This window comes from Phocoena phocoena, chromosome 7 (assembly GCF_963924675.1).
Source record: "Phocoena phocoena chromosome 7, mPhoPho1.1, whole genome shotgun sequence".
In the NCBI taxonomy this organism is placed as follows: Eukaryota; Metazoa; Chordata; class Mammalia; order Artiodactyla; family Phocoenidae; genus Phocoena; species Phocoena phocoena.
This window is the reverse complement of record NC_089225.1, coordinates 91,656,716-91,677,520: the sequence shown is the minus strand read 5'-3', so window position 1 is coordinate 91,677,520 and position 20,805 is coordinate 91,656,716. Positions and strand designations below refer to the sequence as shown.

Here is a 20,805-nt window from a genome sequence, read left to right as displayed (position 1 = left end):
CAGTTCTAAGAAGGAAGTTTATAGCAGTAAAATCCTACCACAAGAAAGAAGAAACATATCAAACAACCTAACCTTATACCTAAAGCAATTAGAGAAAGAAGAACAAAAAAACCCCAAAGTTAGCAGAAGGAAAGAAATCATAAGATCAGATCAGAAATAAATGAAAATGAAATGAAGGAAACAGTAGCCAAGATCAATAAAACTAAAAGCTGGTTCTTTGAGAAGATAAATAAAATTGATAAACCGCTAGCCAGACTAATCAAGAAAAAAATGGAGAAGACTCATATCAACTGAAATAGAAACGAAAAAGGAGAAATAACAGCTAACACTGCAGAAGTAAAAAGAATCATGAGAGATTACTACAAGCAACTCTATGCCAATAAAATGGACAACCTGGAAGAAATGGACACATTCTTAGAAAAGCACAACCTCCCGAAACTGAACCAGGATGAAATAGAAAATATAAACACACCTATCACAAGCACTGAAATTGAGACTGTGATTAAAAATCTTCCAACAAACCAAAGCCCAGGACCATATGGCTTCACAACTAAATTCTACCAAACATTTAAAGAAGAGCTAACACCTATCCTTTTCAAACTCTTCCAAAATACAGCAGAGAGAGGAACACTCCCCAACTCATTCTAAAAGGCCACCATCAAAACCAGATACCAAAACCAGACAAAGATGTCACAAATAAAGAAAACTACAGGCCAATTTCAATGATGAACATAGATGCAAAAATCCTCAACAAAATACTAGCAAACAGAATCCAACAGCACATTAAAAGGATCATACACCATGATCAAGTGGGGTTTATCCAGGAATGCAAGGATTCTTCAATATATGCAAATCAATCAATGTGATACACCATATCAGCAAATTGAAGGATAAAAACCATATGATCATCTCAATAGATGCAGAAAAAGCTTATGACAAAATTCAACACCCGTTTATGTTAAAAAAAAAAAAAAACCCAGAAAGTAGGCATAGAGGGAACTCACCTCAACATAATAAAGGCCATATATGACAAACCCACAGCCAACATCGTTCTCAATGGTGAAAAATGAAACCATTTCCACTAACATCAGGAACAAGACAAGGTTGCCCACTCTCACTACGATTAGTCAGCATAGTTTGGGAGGTTTTAGCCACAGCAATCATAGAAGAAAAAGAAATAAAAGGAATCCAAATCTGAAAAGAAGAAGTAAAACTGTCACTATACGTAATACTATATACCTAGAGACATGATACTATATATGATAGTATATATAGAGACATGCAGATGACATGATACTATACATAGAGAATCCTAAAGACTCTACCAGAAAACTACTAGAGCTAATCAATGAATTTGGTAAAGTAGCAGCATACAAAATTAATGCACAGAAATCTCTTGCATTCCTATACATTAATGATGAAAAATCTAAAAGAGAAATTAAGGAAACACTCCCATTTACCACTGCAACAAAAAGAATAAAATACCTAAGAATAAACCTACCTAAGGAGACAAAAGACCTGTATGCAGAAAACTATAAGACACTGATGAAAGAAATTAAAGATGATACAAAGAGATGGAGAGATATATACCATGTTCTTGGACTGGAAGAATCAACACTGTGAAAATGACTATAGTACCCAAAGCAATCTACAGGTTCAGTGCAATCCCTATCAAACTATCAATGGCATTTATCACAGAACTAGAGCAAAAAATTTCACAATTTGTATGGAAACACAAAAGACACTGAAAGGCCAAAACAATCTTGAGAGAGAAAAACGGAGTTGGAGGAATCAGGCTCCCTGAATTCAGGCTGTACTACAAAGCTACACTAATCAAGACAGTATGGTACTTGCACAAAAACAGAAATATAGATCAATGGAACAGGATAGAAAGCCCAGAGATAAACCTATGCACATATGGTCACCTTATTTTTGATAAAGGAGGCAAGAATATACAATGAAGAAAAGACAGCCTCTTCAATAAGTGGTGCTGGAAAAACTGGACAGCTACATGTAAAAGAATGAAATTAGAACACTCCCCAGCACCATACACAAAAATAAACTCCAAGTGGATTAAAGACCTAAATGTAATGCCAGACACTATAAAACTCTTACAGGAAAACATAGGCAGAACACTCTGACATAAATGACAGCAAGATTCTTTTTGACTCACTTCCTAGGGAAATGGAAATAAAAACAGAAAATAAACTAATGGGACCTAATGAAACTTAAAAGCTTTTGCATAGCAAAGGAAACCATAAACAAGATGAAAAGACAACCCTCAGAATGGGAGAAAATATTTGCAAATGAAGCAACTGACAAAGGATTATTCTCCAATACTACAAGCAGCTCAATATCAAAAAAACAAACAACCCAATCCAAAAATGGGCAGAAGGCCTAAATAGACATTTCTCCAAAAAGATATACAGACTGCCAACAAACACATGAAAGAATACTCAATATCACTTCTCTTTAGAGAAATGCAAATCAAAACTACAATGAGGTATCACCTCACACCAGTCAGAATGGCCATCATCAAAAAATCTACAAACAATAAATGCTGGAGAGGTGTGGAGAAAAGGGAACCCTCTTGCACTGTTGGTGGGAATGTAAATTAATACAGCCACTATGGAGAACAGTATGAAGGTTCCTTAAAAAACTAAAAATAGAACTACCATATGTCCCAGCAATCCCACTACTGGGCATATACCCTGAGAAAACCATAATTCAAAAAGAGTCATGTACCACAATGTTCATTGCAGCTCTATTTGCAATAGCCAGGACATGGAAGCAACCTAAGTGTCCACTGACAGATGAATGGATAAAGATGATGTGGCACATATATACAATGGAATATTACTCAGCCATAAAAAGAAACGAAACTGAGTTATTTGTAGTGAGGTGGATGGACCTAGAGTCTGTCATACAGGGTGCAGTAAGTCAGAAAGAGAAAAACAAATAACATATGCTAACAAATATATATGGAATCTAAAAAAAAAAAAAGTGGTTCTGAGGAACGTAGGGGCAGGACAGGAATAAAGACAGAGACGTAGAGAATGGACTTGAGGACATGGGGAGGGGGAAGGGTAAGCAGGGACAAAGTGAGAGAGTGGCATGGACTTATATATAGTACCAAATGTAAAATAGATAGCTAGTGAGAAGCAGCCACATAGCCCAGGGAGATCAGCTCGGTGCTTGTGACCACCTAGAGGGGTGGGATAAGGAGGATGGGAGGGAGACACAAGAGGGAGGAGATATGGGGATATAAGTATATGTATAGCTGATGCACTTTGTTATAAAGCAGAAACTAACACACCACTGCAAAGCAATTATACTCCAATAAAGATGTTAAAAATAAATAAATAAATGAAAGGAATAACTAATCCTGAGCTACGTTTTTCTTATAAGAACATAACTTTAATATGAAAATATTTGATAGTAATTCTTAATAAATATGTAGGAAAATATCTTAGAGTAAAATTCTTTGAGAACTACTGATTAATACGTTAAACAGTATAGTAGTTTTGTTCAGTTATCAATTCATCTCCTTCAGAAACACCTGACTATTTCAAAGAAATGCCTTATATTCTTAGAGGAGGAGGTGGAGAGAAGATGTCAGGAAATTTAACAGTTTTATGATTTAGGTACTCCACTAGTGTTATCTTTAAAGATCAAACTTATGTTTATAAATATTATATTATTATGGCAATACATGGACCTTTAAGATTTTACCTCCAAAATTAGCAAAACAAAAAAAATCACGAACCAAAACAGCTAAAGAATTACCCCCCAAAATGGCAATAATATGCTCACAGTGTGGAGGGGAAAACCCAGCTTGAATATAAGTAGACTTTCTTACATAAAATTACATACAAGTATTTCTAAGGAATATGTGTGTGTATGTGTGTGTGTGCCTGTATTCCTATTTCTACTTACATTTATACTTAGAAAAAAGACTTCAGTTTCAAGAAACAATGGACAGTACAACCAAACCACACATTTGTCACAGATTAATAACATTTCCTACGTTAATTTTTTTCATTAATTACTTTAAATATGATAAAACTATATTTTATTTCAGAGTTCTGAAACATTGCACCTATCAAGGAAACATTTTTATAGGATAAAAAGTTTAAAATTTATGAAATAAAACATGCATCAATTCTCAGATTTTTCATATATATTATCAAGGTTTAAAGAAAATTATAAAAATTCATTTAAATGTCAACTCTTATATAAATAATCCTTGTTAATTTTTTAACCAATAAAACTACTTACATTATTTCCAACTTTCAACTTTTCAATAATTTCAACTATATTCAACATTCCTAATGTAATGATGACCTTTTTTACTTGCAGTCTTTAATGAATTTTCTAAAAGTCCCTGTTCAATTGAGACTACTACTATCCTCTAACATAGAAGAAAATATATCTTGCTCATAAACAGATGTAATAAAATCATAACAAAAGGAAGTGGGTTTCATAAGCAATAAATATTCATAAAACAGAAAGCCCATGGCACAACTCAAAGCTAGTTTTTGAAGATAAAATACTATAGAAACAAAAACCAAATTAGAAATACATAACTGAAATGTTTATCATAAAATGAATTCATATTTAATTTTAAAAGCTTAAGGGAAACTTTTGTGAATTTTCTGCATAGCACTGTTCCTCCAAAGAACTCAAAAAACTGATAAAAACTTAAATGAGAGTCAACAAGCTATAAATATGTCATAAATCTAGAAAGTTACCTCTTGCAAGCTTATGATAAAAGAAAGCTTCTGAGAAACTGATGACAGAAGAATTACTGATATTTAGTTCAGAAGCTACGACAGCTACTACATTGAATTTATTCACCAATTGCCCTTCTTGGATTTATCTTTGGATTTACAAGCACCTTCTAGCATGATACCACATACAAAGATGCAATTACAGTTTGGTCATAATTTTTTCATTCAATGATTCATTTATCTATTCATTTATTTAACTGCTATTCATTTAGTGCCTACTATGTGCCAAGCACTGTGTTAGGCATATCTATGTTACCAAGTACCAATATAAATGAGTGGTACATAAAGTATTTTTTTACTCCTTCTTTACTTAATGATGTAAAGCAAGAAGGAAGATGATAAGTAATACATACAATGCAACTGATATGTTTATTCACTGCTCATCATTGAAAATGCTATGTTTTAAAACTTTCCTATAAATTACTGCATTGAGATATCCAACAGACTAATAAAGTCTGCATAATAGACTTCACTTTACGTCTACCTAGAAGGAACTATATCCATAGGATATATTAGAGAATAGAGTTTACTATGAGCTAAAGCCCTCCACTTAGAATATAATCAATACTGGATTCAAAAAATCCTCCCCTTCAGCATTTTTCAGTTTTGAATGGACAGATATTTTGGAAAGGAGTAACCAGATTTCTGAACCAAGGAAATCTGAAAAATATGGAAAGACTGACAAAGGGCAGAATATGGAGTGAAGTCTATCACATACTATTTTGCACTGAGGAAGCCAAATCTGCACCTAAATAAGAGTATAATAATTTCCTTCATATTTCACAGTAAAGGTTTCATTTTTGAAGAAAAGCAGCCTCCTTAATTAGTATTGGTATGACTTCAGTGTTAATTAGTATTGGTAGCACTTTAAAAATATTTTTGCTATCATCATTATTGTCAATTTTTAATTGAGCTTGCAATTTTACAGGAATGCCATCATTCCATGTACTGTTAATTGGTGGTATTATAATCAGAAAGCAGCCCCACCATATTTTCTAGTGAAATTAGTTCATCAGCCTCACAAGAAAAAAAGCATAATATATTAAGCATTTCCTGTGATATAAATACTTCCATGAAAAACAAAAAATACAGATGCTTACAAAACAGACTGTAGAATATGTATACAATACCAAGTTCTGTACAAGTGCTGAAAATCCTTGTTTAAACTCTATTGAGATTAAAAAGAGTTCTGAGAGAAAGTGTCATTTGTTGCAAAGTCATGCAAAAGTGAACACCATGTGGAAAATGATGATCCAAGGCAAAGTAAATATGACTACTTACTAAAAGTGAAGGTTAGATGATAAACAAATAGAAGTGAAAAAGACATCAGGTGATAGAGCTGCATCTAGTAAGTGAAGTATTTATAGTTTAAATGACTTTCAAAACTTCGTGTAGAAAGTATCACTGTTAAACTATAGGCTATGGTTGTGTTCAAAATTCTCACCAAAATTTGAGTATCTGTAGCCTGTTCTTGGACCATCTGAATTGCTTTTGCCAGGTCTTCTTCACCCTCTGGAATGCTATAATTGTCATCTGGTATCTAAATAACAGAGAAAGAGAATGATAGGAAGAGTTAGCAGGAATATAAAAATACCTTATTTCATTTTAGAAATAAATTTTCCTAACAAAACAAAGGATCAAAGAAATACACTTTATGTAAGACACCATGTCATTCTGAAGATCCATGAAAAATAAAGTAACAAGTAGGCAGCCCTCTGACTTCCTTATAAACATCACTCTATGTTACTACTGATGAACTTGAGGTTAGCTTACGGGCAACTGCTTTTACCTATACTGACAAATGTAGTCTAACAACTCTGCTGAAAAAAAAAGAACGTTAGGCCATCTAAATGCCACCATTCTCTCCGCATCCCAGATTTTCTCCACCATTACTTTTCATAACTACTAGCAACTGCCAATATCTAATAAATTATGTCTAATATTAAAAAGCAAAACAAAACTCACTGCCTGAATGTTAAGCTCTCGGAAGAATGCAACTGACTCTAGTTATGACATTAATGAGAGTGAACACTTATTGCATGCTTCTCATGTGCTGATCACAGCTTTAAGCCTGTTACATTTATTAAGTCATTTCATGTGGTATGTATTAATATTATCTCCATTTTACCAGTAGTAATACAAAGCCTATCTTCTGTGTTTGTCCTGTCTCCTGTTTGCCCGGCCACAAATGCCAGGCTTGCTTCCACAGTTTCATTCACAGCTTCTGTCATCTTGGAGTGACTCTGCCTTCCAAGTCTCAGATGTAATGATAGGTTCCCTTGGAACAATGAATTAAAGGACAGGTTTGAGACAGTAACTATATTAGACTAAAGTATTGCTAAGTTGAAGGGAACCATAGGATCTGAGCTCCAGCTAGGTACTAGGAATCTGGGAAACCTAGACTGGATGATTGGGAACGCCTACTGGACAAAAACGACAGACTATAGTGTGGATCCACAAGGCAGGTAATGAGAAGCTGACTCTGAAGGACAATTAACAAGAAAATCAAAAGAGCCAGATGTGTTAACCAATTTAAATTTTTAAATAGAATTTTCAAACCTCACTCTTAACCAGCTGATTAGCTAAATTCAGTTGAAAAAGTAGCATCACTTAAGAAAAAATTTTTTTAAGAAAAATAAAGTGAATATTTCACAGGAATAACTGTAATGAATTTATAGAATACGTAAAATGAACAAATTACCTCTTCATATTCATAGTCATCTTCAGATGCTTCAGTTATGGTGACCTCTAAATGTACTGTTAAGTCTGAATCTCAAAATAATGGAATAAAATTATTATATTTAAAAATTGAGATAACCTTAAAATACAGTACTATATCCAAGTATCTCACCAAGTTAGTAAATACACATAAATTAAGCTATTTTTAAAAATTTCTCTTCCTCATACAGCCTACATTTATAGATGTTTTAAGACAAAATATCTTAATTGTTATTTTAAATTATTATTCAAACAACCCAAACTCATGAAAAACTATATTTTTAATCTATTTACTATCTAATGATTTCCAATTTGATTCTAAGAAGGCTTACAAAAATGTACATGGTATCATAACATAAATTAGAAAGAGATAAGAAAAATGATGGACAGGAAAACTATGACAGTAAATTTTCAAACACATCTCAAACCACAGTGAATTTTCCGGAGTTTCTTAGTCATTCACAATGCAGTGTGACTTCTTTATTTGGTTTAAAGTATTGTGAATGAAAAAACAAAGCACACTAAGATTTAAATATAAGTAAAATATAGATTTCAATGTTTTTATCAATAAAAGATACTTACACCTCCACTCTCTTTCTTACATATCTCAATTTTAAAATTATCTTCTCAGAAAAGACAGCCTAATGTTTAAGCAAATATAAACTACTTAATAATCATAACTCAGCAGTTCATAAATTATCAAGATATATCAGCATTAAAATATCAGTGGAAATGATTCTAATAAAAAATTCTAACAGCATTGCTCTAAGACCTTCAAAAATTACAAGTTAGTCTAATTACAAATGAAAACTTCAAGACAACATTTAATTTTAAAAGAAATCAAAATACACGCCAGTAATGCTATTTTGTTGATTGGTCAGTAGGTTTACATTTTTTTTCAAATGCACAGACTTTATTAGGCCAAGTTTAAAAGGTATAAAATTAAACACTTCAGTGCACAGCAATGGTTATGAAAATCAAAGATTAGATTAGCCTAGTTTTCATTTTGCTGCTGGTTATAAGAAATTTCTCTGTCATCCCATCCTGCAAGAGTAACCTGATGGTGTGTATAACAACTTCTGTTGTTTGTAATAAGAACTGATAACACACACATAGTATTTAACAGGAGCCAGGCACTGTCCTAAGGGTTTTACATGTATTAACTCATTTCATCCTCATCCTACCAATGAGGCTGAACTATTATTATCTCTGTTTTACAGATCAGGACTCAAATGCACAGTTACACAATCAGGACCTAACAGAGTTGGGAACCAGCCCCAGAAGCTTAGGTTTCACTATACTATACTACCTCTCTTGTTAACACAAATTAACATATGTAAATCATTTAGAATGGTGCCTGGCTTATAATAAATACTATACAAGTGTTTGTTGTTATTTTCCCTGTTCTGGAAAGAGATGAGAACCTGCGGAGAAGTCTCCTAAGTCTCCCATGATCTAGTGTTAAGATGAATGGATACATAAAAGACATTCTGAATCTTCCTCCTTTTCTAGATTTATATATTTCTGACACATGTTCACTTAATGATATAAAATTTCCTTAGGTTCAGCTACAGGAAGTTCAGCCTCTTTTTTATGGAAAAATATGTCCCCTTCTGAGAAACAACTATTAGAAGCTGATTTTGTAGGCAGTCACTTGCCTGTAAGTCTCCAGAAAAGTAATGCTATCCTTCATCACTGCTTATACCATAATAAATTTCACAAAGAAGTTAACATTCTAAAATGATCTGGATAGAGTTTATAATTGTAAATAAGCCAACTGCTTATTTATTGTGAGGGAGAAACGTCAAAGCAAAGCTTCTTGAACATGGCTCTATAGAGGAAAAGGTGATTTGTCCTCAAAGCTTTGGAAATGTAAAACAACACTTGTATACTGCTACCAAAAAAAAAATATTCTAGGGAATGGATTATAATCACTAATAATATATTGTTTCCCATAATCAAAAAAGAGTAAGAGAAAAATAACTACCATTTTATAAAGTTTAAAAAGTATTGTCACATGGATCATAACCATAGGTACTCTTAAAACCCTGTGAGATTGAATGGCAGATACAGTAATCTCTAAATTGAAAAAAAATAAAGGAAACTAAGTCAGGAAGATGAATAGATTTGGCCAAAATCAAAGATATGAGTGACAAAGACAAGTTTCTTAAATATAAATACCATGAATTTTCAACTACACCGTGCTGTTTCTACAGTGACGCAACAGCAATGTGCAATTTTTACCAATATCCTCAGTAATGAATTCTCACCTATTTGTTTTCCAAACTCTCAAGTGTCATATTACAAACAGATAAATCAAATCCTTTAAACAGCTCAGTCTGAAGACCCTAAAGGAAGGAGAAATATAGAAGAGCTACAGGGCTATCGACCCAAAGATTCAATAAACCAAAGGCAAGAGATTAACCAAACAAAAGATCAGGAAGAGTACAAATACCCAAAACAGGAATCAGGATCCTCCTTAATTGATACTGTTAGTACCCACAATATGATGTGAACAGAAAATTTTCCTTCTCAGAAGCAACTTAGTTGAAATGTGATGTTGCAGCATTACTAAAGAAGGAAATGTACTTTCGCATGTATCTGTCTAGCTGGCTAGCCGGCTGGCAACACATGGACAAATGCACAAACAAATCCCAAAACAATTCTGTGGCAGTTTACAGACATGCATACAGCTACAGGGAGATAAAAATAAATGAATATGGAAATTAGCAGAGAAAGGGAAACAGTAGAAGTAAGATACAGTACAGGCCATAAGGTCTCATGAACTTTGTTATATGCCACAGGTTTGACTCTAAGCTTCCCAGCAGTCAGGGTAAAAAGGGAAATGTAATCAGATACCAATTCAGTATCCATCCAATGAAAACAGATGAGTTTCTCAGCAGATGTACAGCAATCTCTGATTCTGACGCCTGAGAGAAATCACGGTCTTAGGTTTTCATAAACAGAAACCTTTGGACTGTACAGATATTGATCCCCTTGGCCCTTGGGACAGCCAGAAAGAGAGAGTGAAGCAGGATCTGATGGAGCATCGTGTGTGAAAAAGGTTGGAAAGCACTGCTTTAGAAGCAATATTGGTAGGGTAGAAATGCACAGTTTGTCAAGAATTGCCTGAAAAATAAAACCTTTAATTTTGATTCTACTTTTACTGGGCAACTTTCTCATCTGTAATCTAATCTCTTAGGTGATCCTATTCTCCAGGAAATGTCCATACAATTAAGCTGGTCACAATTTTCATACAAAGTTATTTTTCCACTGCAGAATAATAAACTGGCATGCTGGCTTAATATCAGTTTCTTCTTGCCAAGCTGACTCTGAGCCCCTACAAAACTCCCTTCCCATTACCTGCCTAGTTTTCCTTCAAAAAACATCATTGAACTCCAGTTCCAAAATTCATTTTTTTCTACTCTGACTATTCCACTCAGATCTGGTCCTGCATTTCTAGAGCTTGAGCTTGACTTGACACTTAATTTTGTGCCTGGTTTTCTAGTCTGATCTTGCCCAGGGTACTATCTGTGGCCCTCTTTCCTCCCTGGCCTGCACCCACAGTCCACAGCACCACCCCCTTCCAGGCCAGGTACTATATCCTATAGTCATGGCCTGGTCTCAGACTAAGGGTCATTCTCCATATCTCCACTTGCTCTGGAAGGAATTTAGTAGTACTTGTGAGTTTGCATACTATGAATTAGTTCCCTGGTACTTCATCACCACCAGTGAACTAGTAGTTTCTACATGAACAGAATCTGCACCAGATCCTGACCTTGCAGATCTTGTCAGAAAATAGGCCAATATACACCCACACTGAAACTGCCATGAAGCCCTAAATCCACTGAGTACTACAGAAGATACAACTGCAAGAAGCTTCAGAGAAGCATTTCAGCTGGCCTAATGGAGCAGAGTTTGATGTGACAGTTGGTATGATGGGGTCACAAACAAGGTTGTGCAAATGGACCACAGCCAGAAAGAAATGAACAATTTTCAGATGAGAGCAGCATACAAAGTTCCTCACACACTGGTCTCCTCCAGTACTGCATCTGTAGGTAGTGATCACTGCCAGTAGCACCAGCTTTATAAAGAACTGGAGTGAAACATAAAGCTAATTATATTTTACATGATTTCCCAAAGCTGATATAGACAGAAATTGCTTTGTAATCTTTGATATCACTGCAGAATCAATGTACACAAAGGCAATCTAAAGTCTAGCCTGTATCCTCCATGATCAACATTTTACTCACTAAATTGAAATAAAAGAAATGTATTGTAAATACCAAACATTATAGTCATGTTCCCTTTCTTAGGAAAGCCAGTTTAAATAAAGTAAGTTAACTGAAAATAGACCAAAGGTGGCAAATAACTGGCACACTTGCTGTCATAATTCCCATTGCTGTTTGCTTCCTTCAGTCTTTCCTACCAAGTCTTAATACCACATGCTACGGAACCACTACCAATTCAATAGAATTGGCAAATGTGGAAATTTATTGGCCACTCCTGCCTAAGACAGCTGTTGCCTATCTTCTGCCTCAGAACCTGGAAAATAATTTTCTTTCAACGTATAAGGTTCTCATAGTGGATGGCGGTGTAAGTTTTTCCAACTTCTAAACCAGGAGACCCAAAGATATGGGGTCTATATATTATACCTCTATCTGAAAACATAAAGGCTAGAGGTTAAGATATTTGTCTACAGCCTTGCTACTCCAATTATAGTCAAGATCAGCCACACCAGCAGCACCTGGAAGCCTGTTAATGATGCAGGATCTCAACCCCTGAAACCCGCACTTACTGAATTAGAATCTTCATTTCAAGATCCATATCTTGGATTCATATACACAGTAACATCTGCCTAGTCTAGAAGACACAGAACAAAATATAATTTTTTTCTCTCCAAAGAATCTATGACTTTTGTGCATGTAGAATTCAGCACTCCAGGTTTAGTAACATGCCTCTACACTCTACATTCAAACTGTCTATCCTTTTTATTTGAATATATGTAGGATGCAATTAAGCACCCATGAGCAAATCCAGTTTTCCAATGATAATAAGAAATATACTACTTGAGAACATAATGATTATTAAGGATTTTACTAATATTTTCTTACTTAATACTATAAATATTCCAGAGAAGTAACATCTTAGAGGAAAAATAACTAAGTGTTAAAAGCAGTAAATAACAAAATAACTTTTAAAAATAACAAAAGTTCTGTTTTAATTAAAATTATCAGTAAACATTACCACTGCAGTGAGATACTGGCTAAGGATATTACTTAAGAAGAAAAGTATGCATCTTAGATGGGGTATTGGTTTAGTGTGATCACCATATTTCAGGGTCTGGAATCCTTAATTTGCATTTTTGAAACAGTTGACTTTGGGACTGCATCCAGAGTTGGTTAGCCTCAAAGGACAGGCTTAAACTCAGTCAACCCTCACAAACTGCTGTTGGGGCCAAAGGAGACCTTTTCAGGCGTCAGCAAATTCTCAGTCAAATTCTTAGTGTTAAAATGTCTAAAAAGTTAAAATAATAATCAAAAGCCAGTTAGGGGATCAGAGAATCAGCACAAAGAGAGGTAGGTAACAAAAACAATACTACTTTGGGGGCTCTACTTCCCTGGAGTCCATGCATTTCATTACTCTTCCTTGAATAAGGTCTTTCTTTAGACAAGTAGCAAAAAAATCAATTAAGCATTAGCTTTCTTAATACAATTCATTCCAGCCTGCATCTCTCAGCTGGAATAGGCACTCTTAAATGTCTGCAAGCCACACATTAAAAGGCAACCTCTGATCACTATGAGTGAAAACCTCTCTCAAGTTGTATTGATTTTTAATAGAGCATTCATTAACGAAAGACGACCAATCTTCTTTACAATTACTAGAGATACCTACTTGCCCGTTTACAGATCACATAGTTAAAATCTAGCCTTATATTTTACAAAGCTGCAAATATCTTTCTAAAAAAGAGTTCACTAGAGGATCCATACATTCCATGATTAGATTTCTTAAAGTTCTGGAGATAGCTAAGTAAGATAAGAACTATGTCGTCTAAGTTTGCATCTCACCCTATACAAGTTTAAAAATTAAAAGCAGTGTGCTCGCTTCGGCAGCACATATACTAAAATTGGAACGATACAGAGATTAGCATGGCCCCTACACAAGGATGACACGCAAATTCGTGAAGCATTCCATATTTTTATTCACTTTGTTATAGAGCAGAAATTAACTCACCGTTGTAAAGCAATTATACCCCAATAAAGATGTTAAAAAAAATTAAAAGCAGTGATATAAACTATTGTGATAGAAATCATTTTAATGCTGACAGATATAAGATGCCTGGTTATCACTAGTATGGGCATTAGATAACTTTACCGCGGGCCTCTCACTGTTGTGGCCTCTCCCGTTGCGGAGCACAGGCTCTGGACGCGCAGGCTCAGCGGCCATGGCTCACAGGCCCAGCCACTCCGTGGCATGTGGGAACTTCCCGGACCGGGGCACGAACACGTGTCCCCTGAATCGGCAGGCAGACTCTCAACCACTGCGCCACCACGGAAGCCCTAACTTTTTACTTTGGTGTAGATTAGCGCTGAAAGAGTCGTTGAATTGTTTATGAATTTAAAAAGGAAGATTACTGGAAAAGACAGCTTGTTAAGAGCTAGGAAAACAGAGTATAAAACCTCACTTAAGACACTAGAGCACCCACATATTTCATTCAAATTTATTTCAAACTATTCGAACATATTCCTGTAAAAATCATGTTTGCACTGAATGAAATACTATATATTTTCTTTGAGCTTTTCAACCAAGTTCTTCAAAGCTCCCTGTAGCAGGGATGTATACTGGGCCTGAGTCAGGACAGGTTAATCAGTTTAAAAGCCTATAAAATGAATCATTGCTGGATCTCTGGAATCTTGAATTAAATCCGGGGGGATTATATTTGGACAAAAAAATAAGGTAGATTTTGCAGTTTCCTTGATACTTTTAAGAATAAAACAGATTACCCATCTCTCTCTTATCTGCCTGAAGAATGGAGTAGTTATCTTTTTCTCAGGAACCCTCCCCCTCTCCTCAGTACCATTAATTTAGAGAAGGGGAGCTCAAAAGCTTTACACAAGAAATAGTGAACCTAATTATCCACATATGGCTATTCAATTTTTCTGGTTATTTCCAATGATAATCGCTCATCACTGTCTGATGTTTCTTCCTAACATCTCTGAGCCTCGTCAGGTCACGAGGTTACCATTTAGTTGCTAAAGGCGGAGGTGGGGCGGGGTGGTGGTATTTTTATCATTAAGTAGCCCAGATTGAAACTACCCAGTAAGTAGATGCTACCAAAACAAATCACTTAAGCATTAGACAATTGGACCATCTACAGGATCCAGCTGGATATGCTGAGCTTCCTCCTTCCTCTCCTTAAAGCCTAGAGGTAGCGGTCTTTTCCTTAACCTCCTGATGTTGCCCTACGGATTTATTTTCACGGCATTCTGAAGGTTTGGGGACTTAAGAAAACCCCTGAGGTAAAGGAGGGTTGGATTAATTTGTTGTGCTACTTTAAAATAAAATTGCAAAGTTTACTGAGTGGTGACTACTAACTTTTTCCAGCAGGAACACATCAGCCTACAACTACTACAAGGCGAAAAATTACAGTGGGTAGGTATCAGGGGGTCGCGGTGGCGTTGAAACCACCTAGAGGTCCAATAGGCATCTCTACCGGCTGGGTGACCGCAAGCTTCACAGGGCACCCAGAGCGGGAAGCCCCCGCCCTCGTCCCCAACACCCGTTACCGCGGCCAGCGTCTGAGTGCCACGCCTACTCGGGAAGGATACGCTCCAGGTAGTAGGCGCCTTCGGCGGCCACCGCCTCCGCGGTGTCCCCGGCAGCCGTCGAGCCCACGCCCAACGCTTCTTCCAGAACCCGCAGGGCCGAGGAGGGCACCCCTTTCTGAGAAGCCATCTGAAGCGCTCCGGGAGCCTGCCCCTGGTTACCGCACCGCGTCCCTAAGGGCAACCGCGAAGACGCTTCAGTACGAACACACACACAGCTCTCGCGAGAGCCTGGCATCCTTCACCCCTCCCACCGCGCGGGCTCCGGGCCCGGAAGGGCTGCCCCGAGCCCTAAATGGGGAAGTCCTCCTCGCTTCCTACGTTACTGGGGCAACCTCGTTGCCTAGTTACCCTGAGCCCTCGGGATGCAGTTCCTGAACTGGACGAGATAAAATGAAGCAATGGGCTTGGTTTGCACACCTTTTCTTACCGAGATGGCTTGGTTTTCTTCACTTTTGACCCTAGCATTTGTTTTTCACTTTGTTTTCTTCTCTAAATTGTCTTTCTGTTGGTTCTTACATGCCAATCATCAGTCCCCAGATTTTTAGGTATGTGTATAGAGTCCTAGTTGTCCCCAGGGAAAACTAATGGAAAAGAGGAAGATCCTCAGTACCTGTAGAAAAAAAAAGTCCTAGAAATCATAACTGAGAGATTGGCCCAGGGGAACTACCAATAAAGAACTAGGATGGTCACCCTAGTCAATTCCATTCTCATACTCATTCAAAATATTTATCTGGACGTCTGCTTTCTCTTTGGTTTTATACTCTGGGACTTGGAATTGTAGTTGTAACGTTGATTCTTACCAAAGTAAAGCCATTTCCATAAGAATTTTGAGGTACGAATTGTCCTAACATAATGTATAATAAATGATATTTGCCCAATCATGTGCAGTCCTTTTGCTATGACAGAATCTTCCTCGGGTTTATATTGTGTATGTATCAGAACCATCTACAGGGCCCTTTTATTTATGGATTCTTTTTCATCCTACATTCTAATGAAAATTGGATGCCAAACAGCACCTCATTATAAAAATTCCCATTTATTTCCAAAAGAAACATAGTGGCAACTTCTAATGAGGTGATTAAGAGCTTCAATGCTGGAACCAGAGAGGCTGCATTCAGAGCCTGGCTCCACCATTACTAGCTATGAAACCTTGGGCAAACCACTTAATGTAATGCCTCCACTTAAGGCCCCAGTTTCCTCATTTTTAAAATGGGGATATTATTACCTACCTCAAAGTATTGTTGCAAGAGGTAAAACAACATAAAGAGTTGAGAACTCACCAGCCACATGGTAGACACTAAGAAAGAGCTGTTATTTGTACTTAATTGTTTGGTTTGGTTTTGGGATTTTTTTTTTTTTAGCATACTCAAACATCACTATTAGATGTAATAGTTAGAGAATTCATCCCTAGTAGTATTTATTCTTTTAATAACTTACTCCTTGTCATTGACTTCTCATATCAAACATATCCCGAGTGCTCTTTAAGATGCAAGGAAGAATTATAAGGGGCTGAAAATTCAGGGAACTCTGAAATTGGGGTATCCACCGCTTTTCTCAAAAGCCTGATCTTCCTTCCAAAGGGAGGAATTTCCTCATCCCTCAAGGTTGTTTCCTGTAAGCACAAGCCTGAGATATGACCTGGGTGAGGAGTGTCAGGGCCTTGCACACTCAGCAAGACATGTAGAAATGTGAGAGAACCATAGAGGAGGGTGTCTCTGAACAATTAACGTATACTTTGATTTTTTTGTCTGTTATAACAGCTCTTCTCTTAATTTTTAGAGGTAGTATGTCATGTTCTACAGATAGGTTTGAATCCTGGCACTTCTGTATGACCTTAAGTAACTTAAGCTCTGAGAGCCTTAGTTTCCTCTTCTCTAAAACAGAGACTTTAATATCCACCTTACTAAAATATAGATTAAATGAAATAAAATATGTAAGAAGCACTGAAGATCATGAAGAAGCAAAGCCTCTACCTACAAAAGTGAATCTTGCTCATTCAGAAATTTGAGCTTTTTTCTTTAAAGTGTAATAGACATCTAAATTTCCATTCCTCATAGAGCTTTTTAAAATGGTTTCATTGGATATAGGGCTTAAAAATCACTATTAAATGCAAATAAAGTTGCCCCGCCCCCCAAAAAATGTCCAGTATATTAAATATTTTCAATAAATGTCAATAAAATTTACTTAACTTATTGAGAGAATATGCCAGTCTCAACTTGGATATTATATTTATAAGGAACTTACATATATAGAAAATTTTTTAAGACAAAACTTAAATATTTTTAGAAATGTTCAGAATTCAAAACGGAGATATTAAGAGCCATAAGAAAACAAATAAATTATGACTAGTATCCACCATTTAAGGCAGAGAAGAAGTGGAAAAGATTCTTGTCAGAAGAGCTAAAAAAAAAAAGTCATAACTTAAAGAGGTATCATTACTCCACTCCTCAAAAAAATGTTTTTTTAATTCCGGAAGTCTCATTTTCTAAGTGTTACAAATAACCAAAGTTTTAACTCAGAACTACCAATTTGATTACATCCATTTCATGACATTCAAATTTAGATGTCACCCAAGATGTTTTTGGCTTCCCTACAATTTAAACACATTTCACAGGACCAGAGCAGCAGTGCATTTAAAATTCAAATTAGTAGTGTCTTTAATATCTTACTTTGTAAACCTTTAGATTTCTACAATGGATGAGTAATACTTTTTAAAAGCAATTAAATAAAAGCAAAAGTAATCTTAACAAATACAAACAGAACCAACAATTTCCTTCAGATAAAAATTGGGATGCAACCTCCTGTAGTGATTGCTAATATCTTAAAACCAGTATGTCTTTGCAATGGATGAATTTGAAAATAATCCTTTTACATTGGAATTCTTGTTCCATTAATTGCTGGTTTAATTTAAAAGAAGTGTGAAAGCCTTACTAAGAAAAAGCAAAAACTTCAGATCACAGTAGTGGTTTCAGTTATAATGCTATCCTATAGTCCTTCCATTCTATAGTCCTTACTTTTAAAAATATTTTACAATATTTTAAGTGTAAAAAAAAAGAAAATTGCCTTAACATTTTGATAAATGAACAGCAAGCCATCTAGTTTCCCTTTGAATATGCTCCTGAAAGAGGTAAATAAAGAAAACCAATGGAGACAGTCAAAATGAAGCAACAACACCACAAAAGTCAACAGTTTTTATTTCCTCCCAGACTAAATGCTCCATTATTGTAAAAGTGAAATTATTTTTAAAAGCAAAACCAGAAAAGAATCTGACGATGGATTTACTCTTCACATTTATAGTTTCAAAGGAGAAAATATTCATATGTAAAGGTATAGTAAATTACTATTCAATTTTCAGAATTTGAGTGTTCATTTGCTACCAATAGAGCCCAAGCCATATACTGATGCATCTTTTTATGAAAGTAACTATCTTATTTTCTTTCAAAAGCTCACAGTAAGTGGTAGCCAGTTTTAGAATTTCAGAATTCATAGAAGTAGTGGTAATTGACTGTGGTCAGCCATACAGCTATATTTTCCCTTTTTTTCACTAACAACTGTTCACAAATTCATATCTCTTGTTTTCTAAGCCCATGTAGTTCAAATAGGATCAATCCTCTGACTTTAGTGATGAGCACATGACCCAAGCTTAGCATAATAAGATTTCATTTCTCTTGGCTACAGTGATCAGCTGCCAAGTTGGCATGTGACCTAAGAAGAGCCAATGAGACATGGTGGGAAATTGGAGATTCTGGCAAAAGGATTTATTTCATCCCTTGGGATTTAAGTTCTAGAGTTGCTAGTCACTTTGCAAACATGAAGAAAATTTCTATCTAAGACTTGAGTAAAAATGGAGGACCAAGGTGAAAGAAACAGAAAACCTGAGTCCAGATAAAGTCACTTGAACCTCTAGTATATACGTATATATTTTCTTGCTCTGTCAGCTGATAGGGTCTAGAAGCAAAAACACCCCCATAAGCAATGATCAGACCTACCACCCAGATCTTGGTTTATTAATATCATTTTCCGATAAAAAGAAGAGTCAATGGAGAAAAGGCTGGATATAGGGCTGGTCTGGGAATGTACAAGACTGGAACATCTTATAGTGCCAGAAAGTAAAAAAGTGCCCCCCAACTAAAAATCCCACAAAAATGAGGTATAGCAAAATGACACAGTAGCTAAGTAAAAGAGCTCCCCAAAATGTACAAAGCTAGAACAATTTGAGCAACAAAATTAATAAAGTAGTATTGGAAAATAACCCAAAGTATAAAATAAACATCTATAATTTCATACTGATATAAAGAAATGATTTCATAAATAAATAAATAAATAGAAGAGAACGGACACATCTCCTGTGAAGAAGAATTCCAAATAATGGATGTAGATACACCACATTCAAGGAATGGAGCATAACTCACCACTCCTGAAGGGTGCACTGCACATGATGTTGACTTTCTTCTAAAGAGTAGAATATGGAAAGTGGGGGGAAAAATTAATTTACAGTGGAGAAACCTGACAAACACTACCTCAGAAACCCATAAACCCAGACTAGTCATGAGAAAAACATGAAATAAATCTCAACTGAGGACCAGTCTACAAAATACCTTACTGGTATCACTCAAAACAGTCAGCAGCATGAAAAACAGAGAAAGTGTGAGCCAAGAAGCTCCTAAGGAGGCCGATGATTAAATGTAATGTGGGATCCTAGAACAACATATGGACATTAGGTAAAAGCTAAGAACATCTGAATAAAGTTTGGACTTTAACTAATAATAATGTATCAATATTGCTTCAATAATGTGATAAAAATGTACCATATTAATGTAAGATATTGATAATAAGGGAAACTGGATGTGGCTATATGAGGACTTTCTATACAACCTTTGCAACTCCTTGGTAAACCTAAAACTATTCTTAAAAAGTTTATTTTTAAAAGATTACTTGAATCTTGATTCTAGTGTTGCCTTAAACAAAACTCATCCCTTGACCCTTCTCTTATTTGGAACCATAATTTTTTTTTTCCTTTAGCAAGTTTCTGTTGGGCTTTCTGTCACTTGCAATTCAACAAGGCCTAGCTGATATATTGACTCTATAAACAATCTTTTTTTAAAAAATACATTTGAAGATATATTTTACTGCCAAGGGTGTTTTTCCAAAACTGTCTGATATGACATACCTTTATGCATTTAGACCTGAAAGAACTTTTCTTTTTCCCACACAGGGGGAAGAAATACAGTTTGCTTTCACACATAGGAAAAGAACCGAATGGCCTATTTTAGAAGGCACTCTCCTCTATCTTGTCCACTTGTCAAGCACTTCCTCATCTACAGACTGAGAAAAGAAAGATAAAAAGAAGTGGTGAGGGAAGAAAAATGGCAGTGGTTGGAAGGAGAGAGGAATTGCATGTAGAGTGGTGAGGGGTTGGAGGTAGAAGTTGAAGAAGGGGTAGGTAGAAGAGGAAGTCTCCCTTGGAG

The 20,805-nt window shown here is 35.7% G+C and overlaps 1 protein-coding gene and 1 non-coding gene across 2 annotated transcripts in view; one reads left to right on the top strand and one right to left on the bottom strand.

The window, feature by feature from the left end:
- SPAG16 (sperm associated antigen 16) overlaps window positions 1-15,464 on the bottom strand; it is an 864,330-nt gene extending 848,866 nt beyond the window's left edge. Inside the window, exons 1-3 of the mRNA XM_065880870.1 lie at window positions 15,338-15,464; window positions 7,492-7,538; window positions 6,235-6,330 (exon numbers count right to left, since the gene is read on the bottom strand). Of these exons, the coding sequence (XP_065736942.1) occupies window positions 6,235-6,330; window positions 7,492-7,538; window positions 15,338-15,464 (270 nt within the window). The remainder of the gene's footprint in view (window positions 1-6,234; window positions 6,331-7,491; window positions 7,539-15,337) is intronic.
- On the top strand, window positions 13,606-13,709 carry LOC136126203 (U6 spliceosomal RNA). The gene has a single exon (XR_010656092.1). It is a non-coding gene; the product is annotated as a U6 spliceosomal RNA (small nuclear RNA).
- Window positions 15,465-20,805: the final 5,341 nt, after the last annotated feature.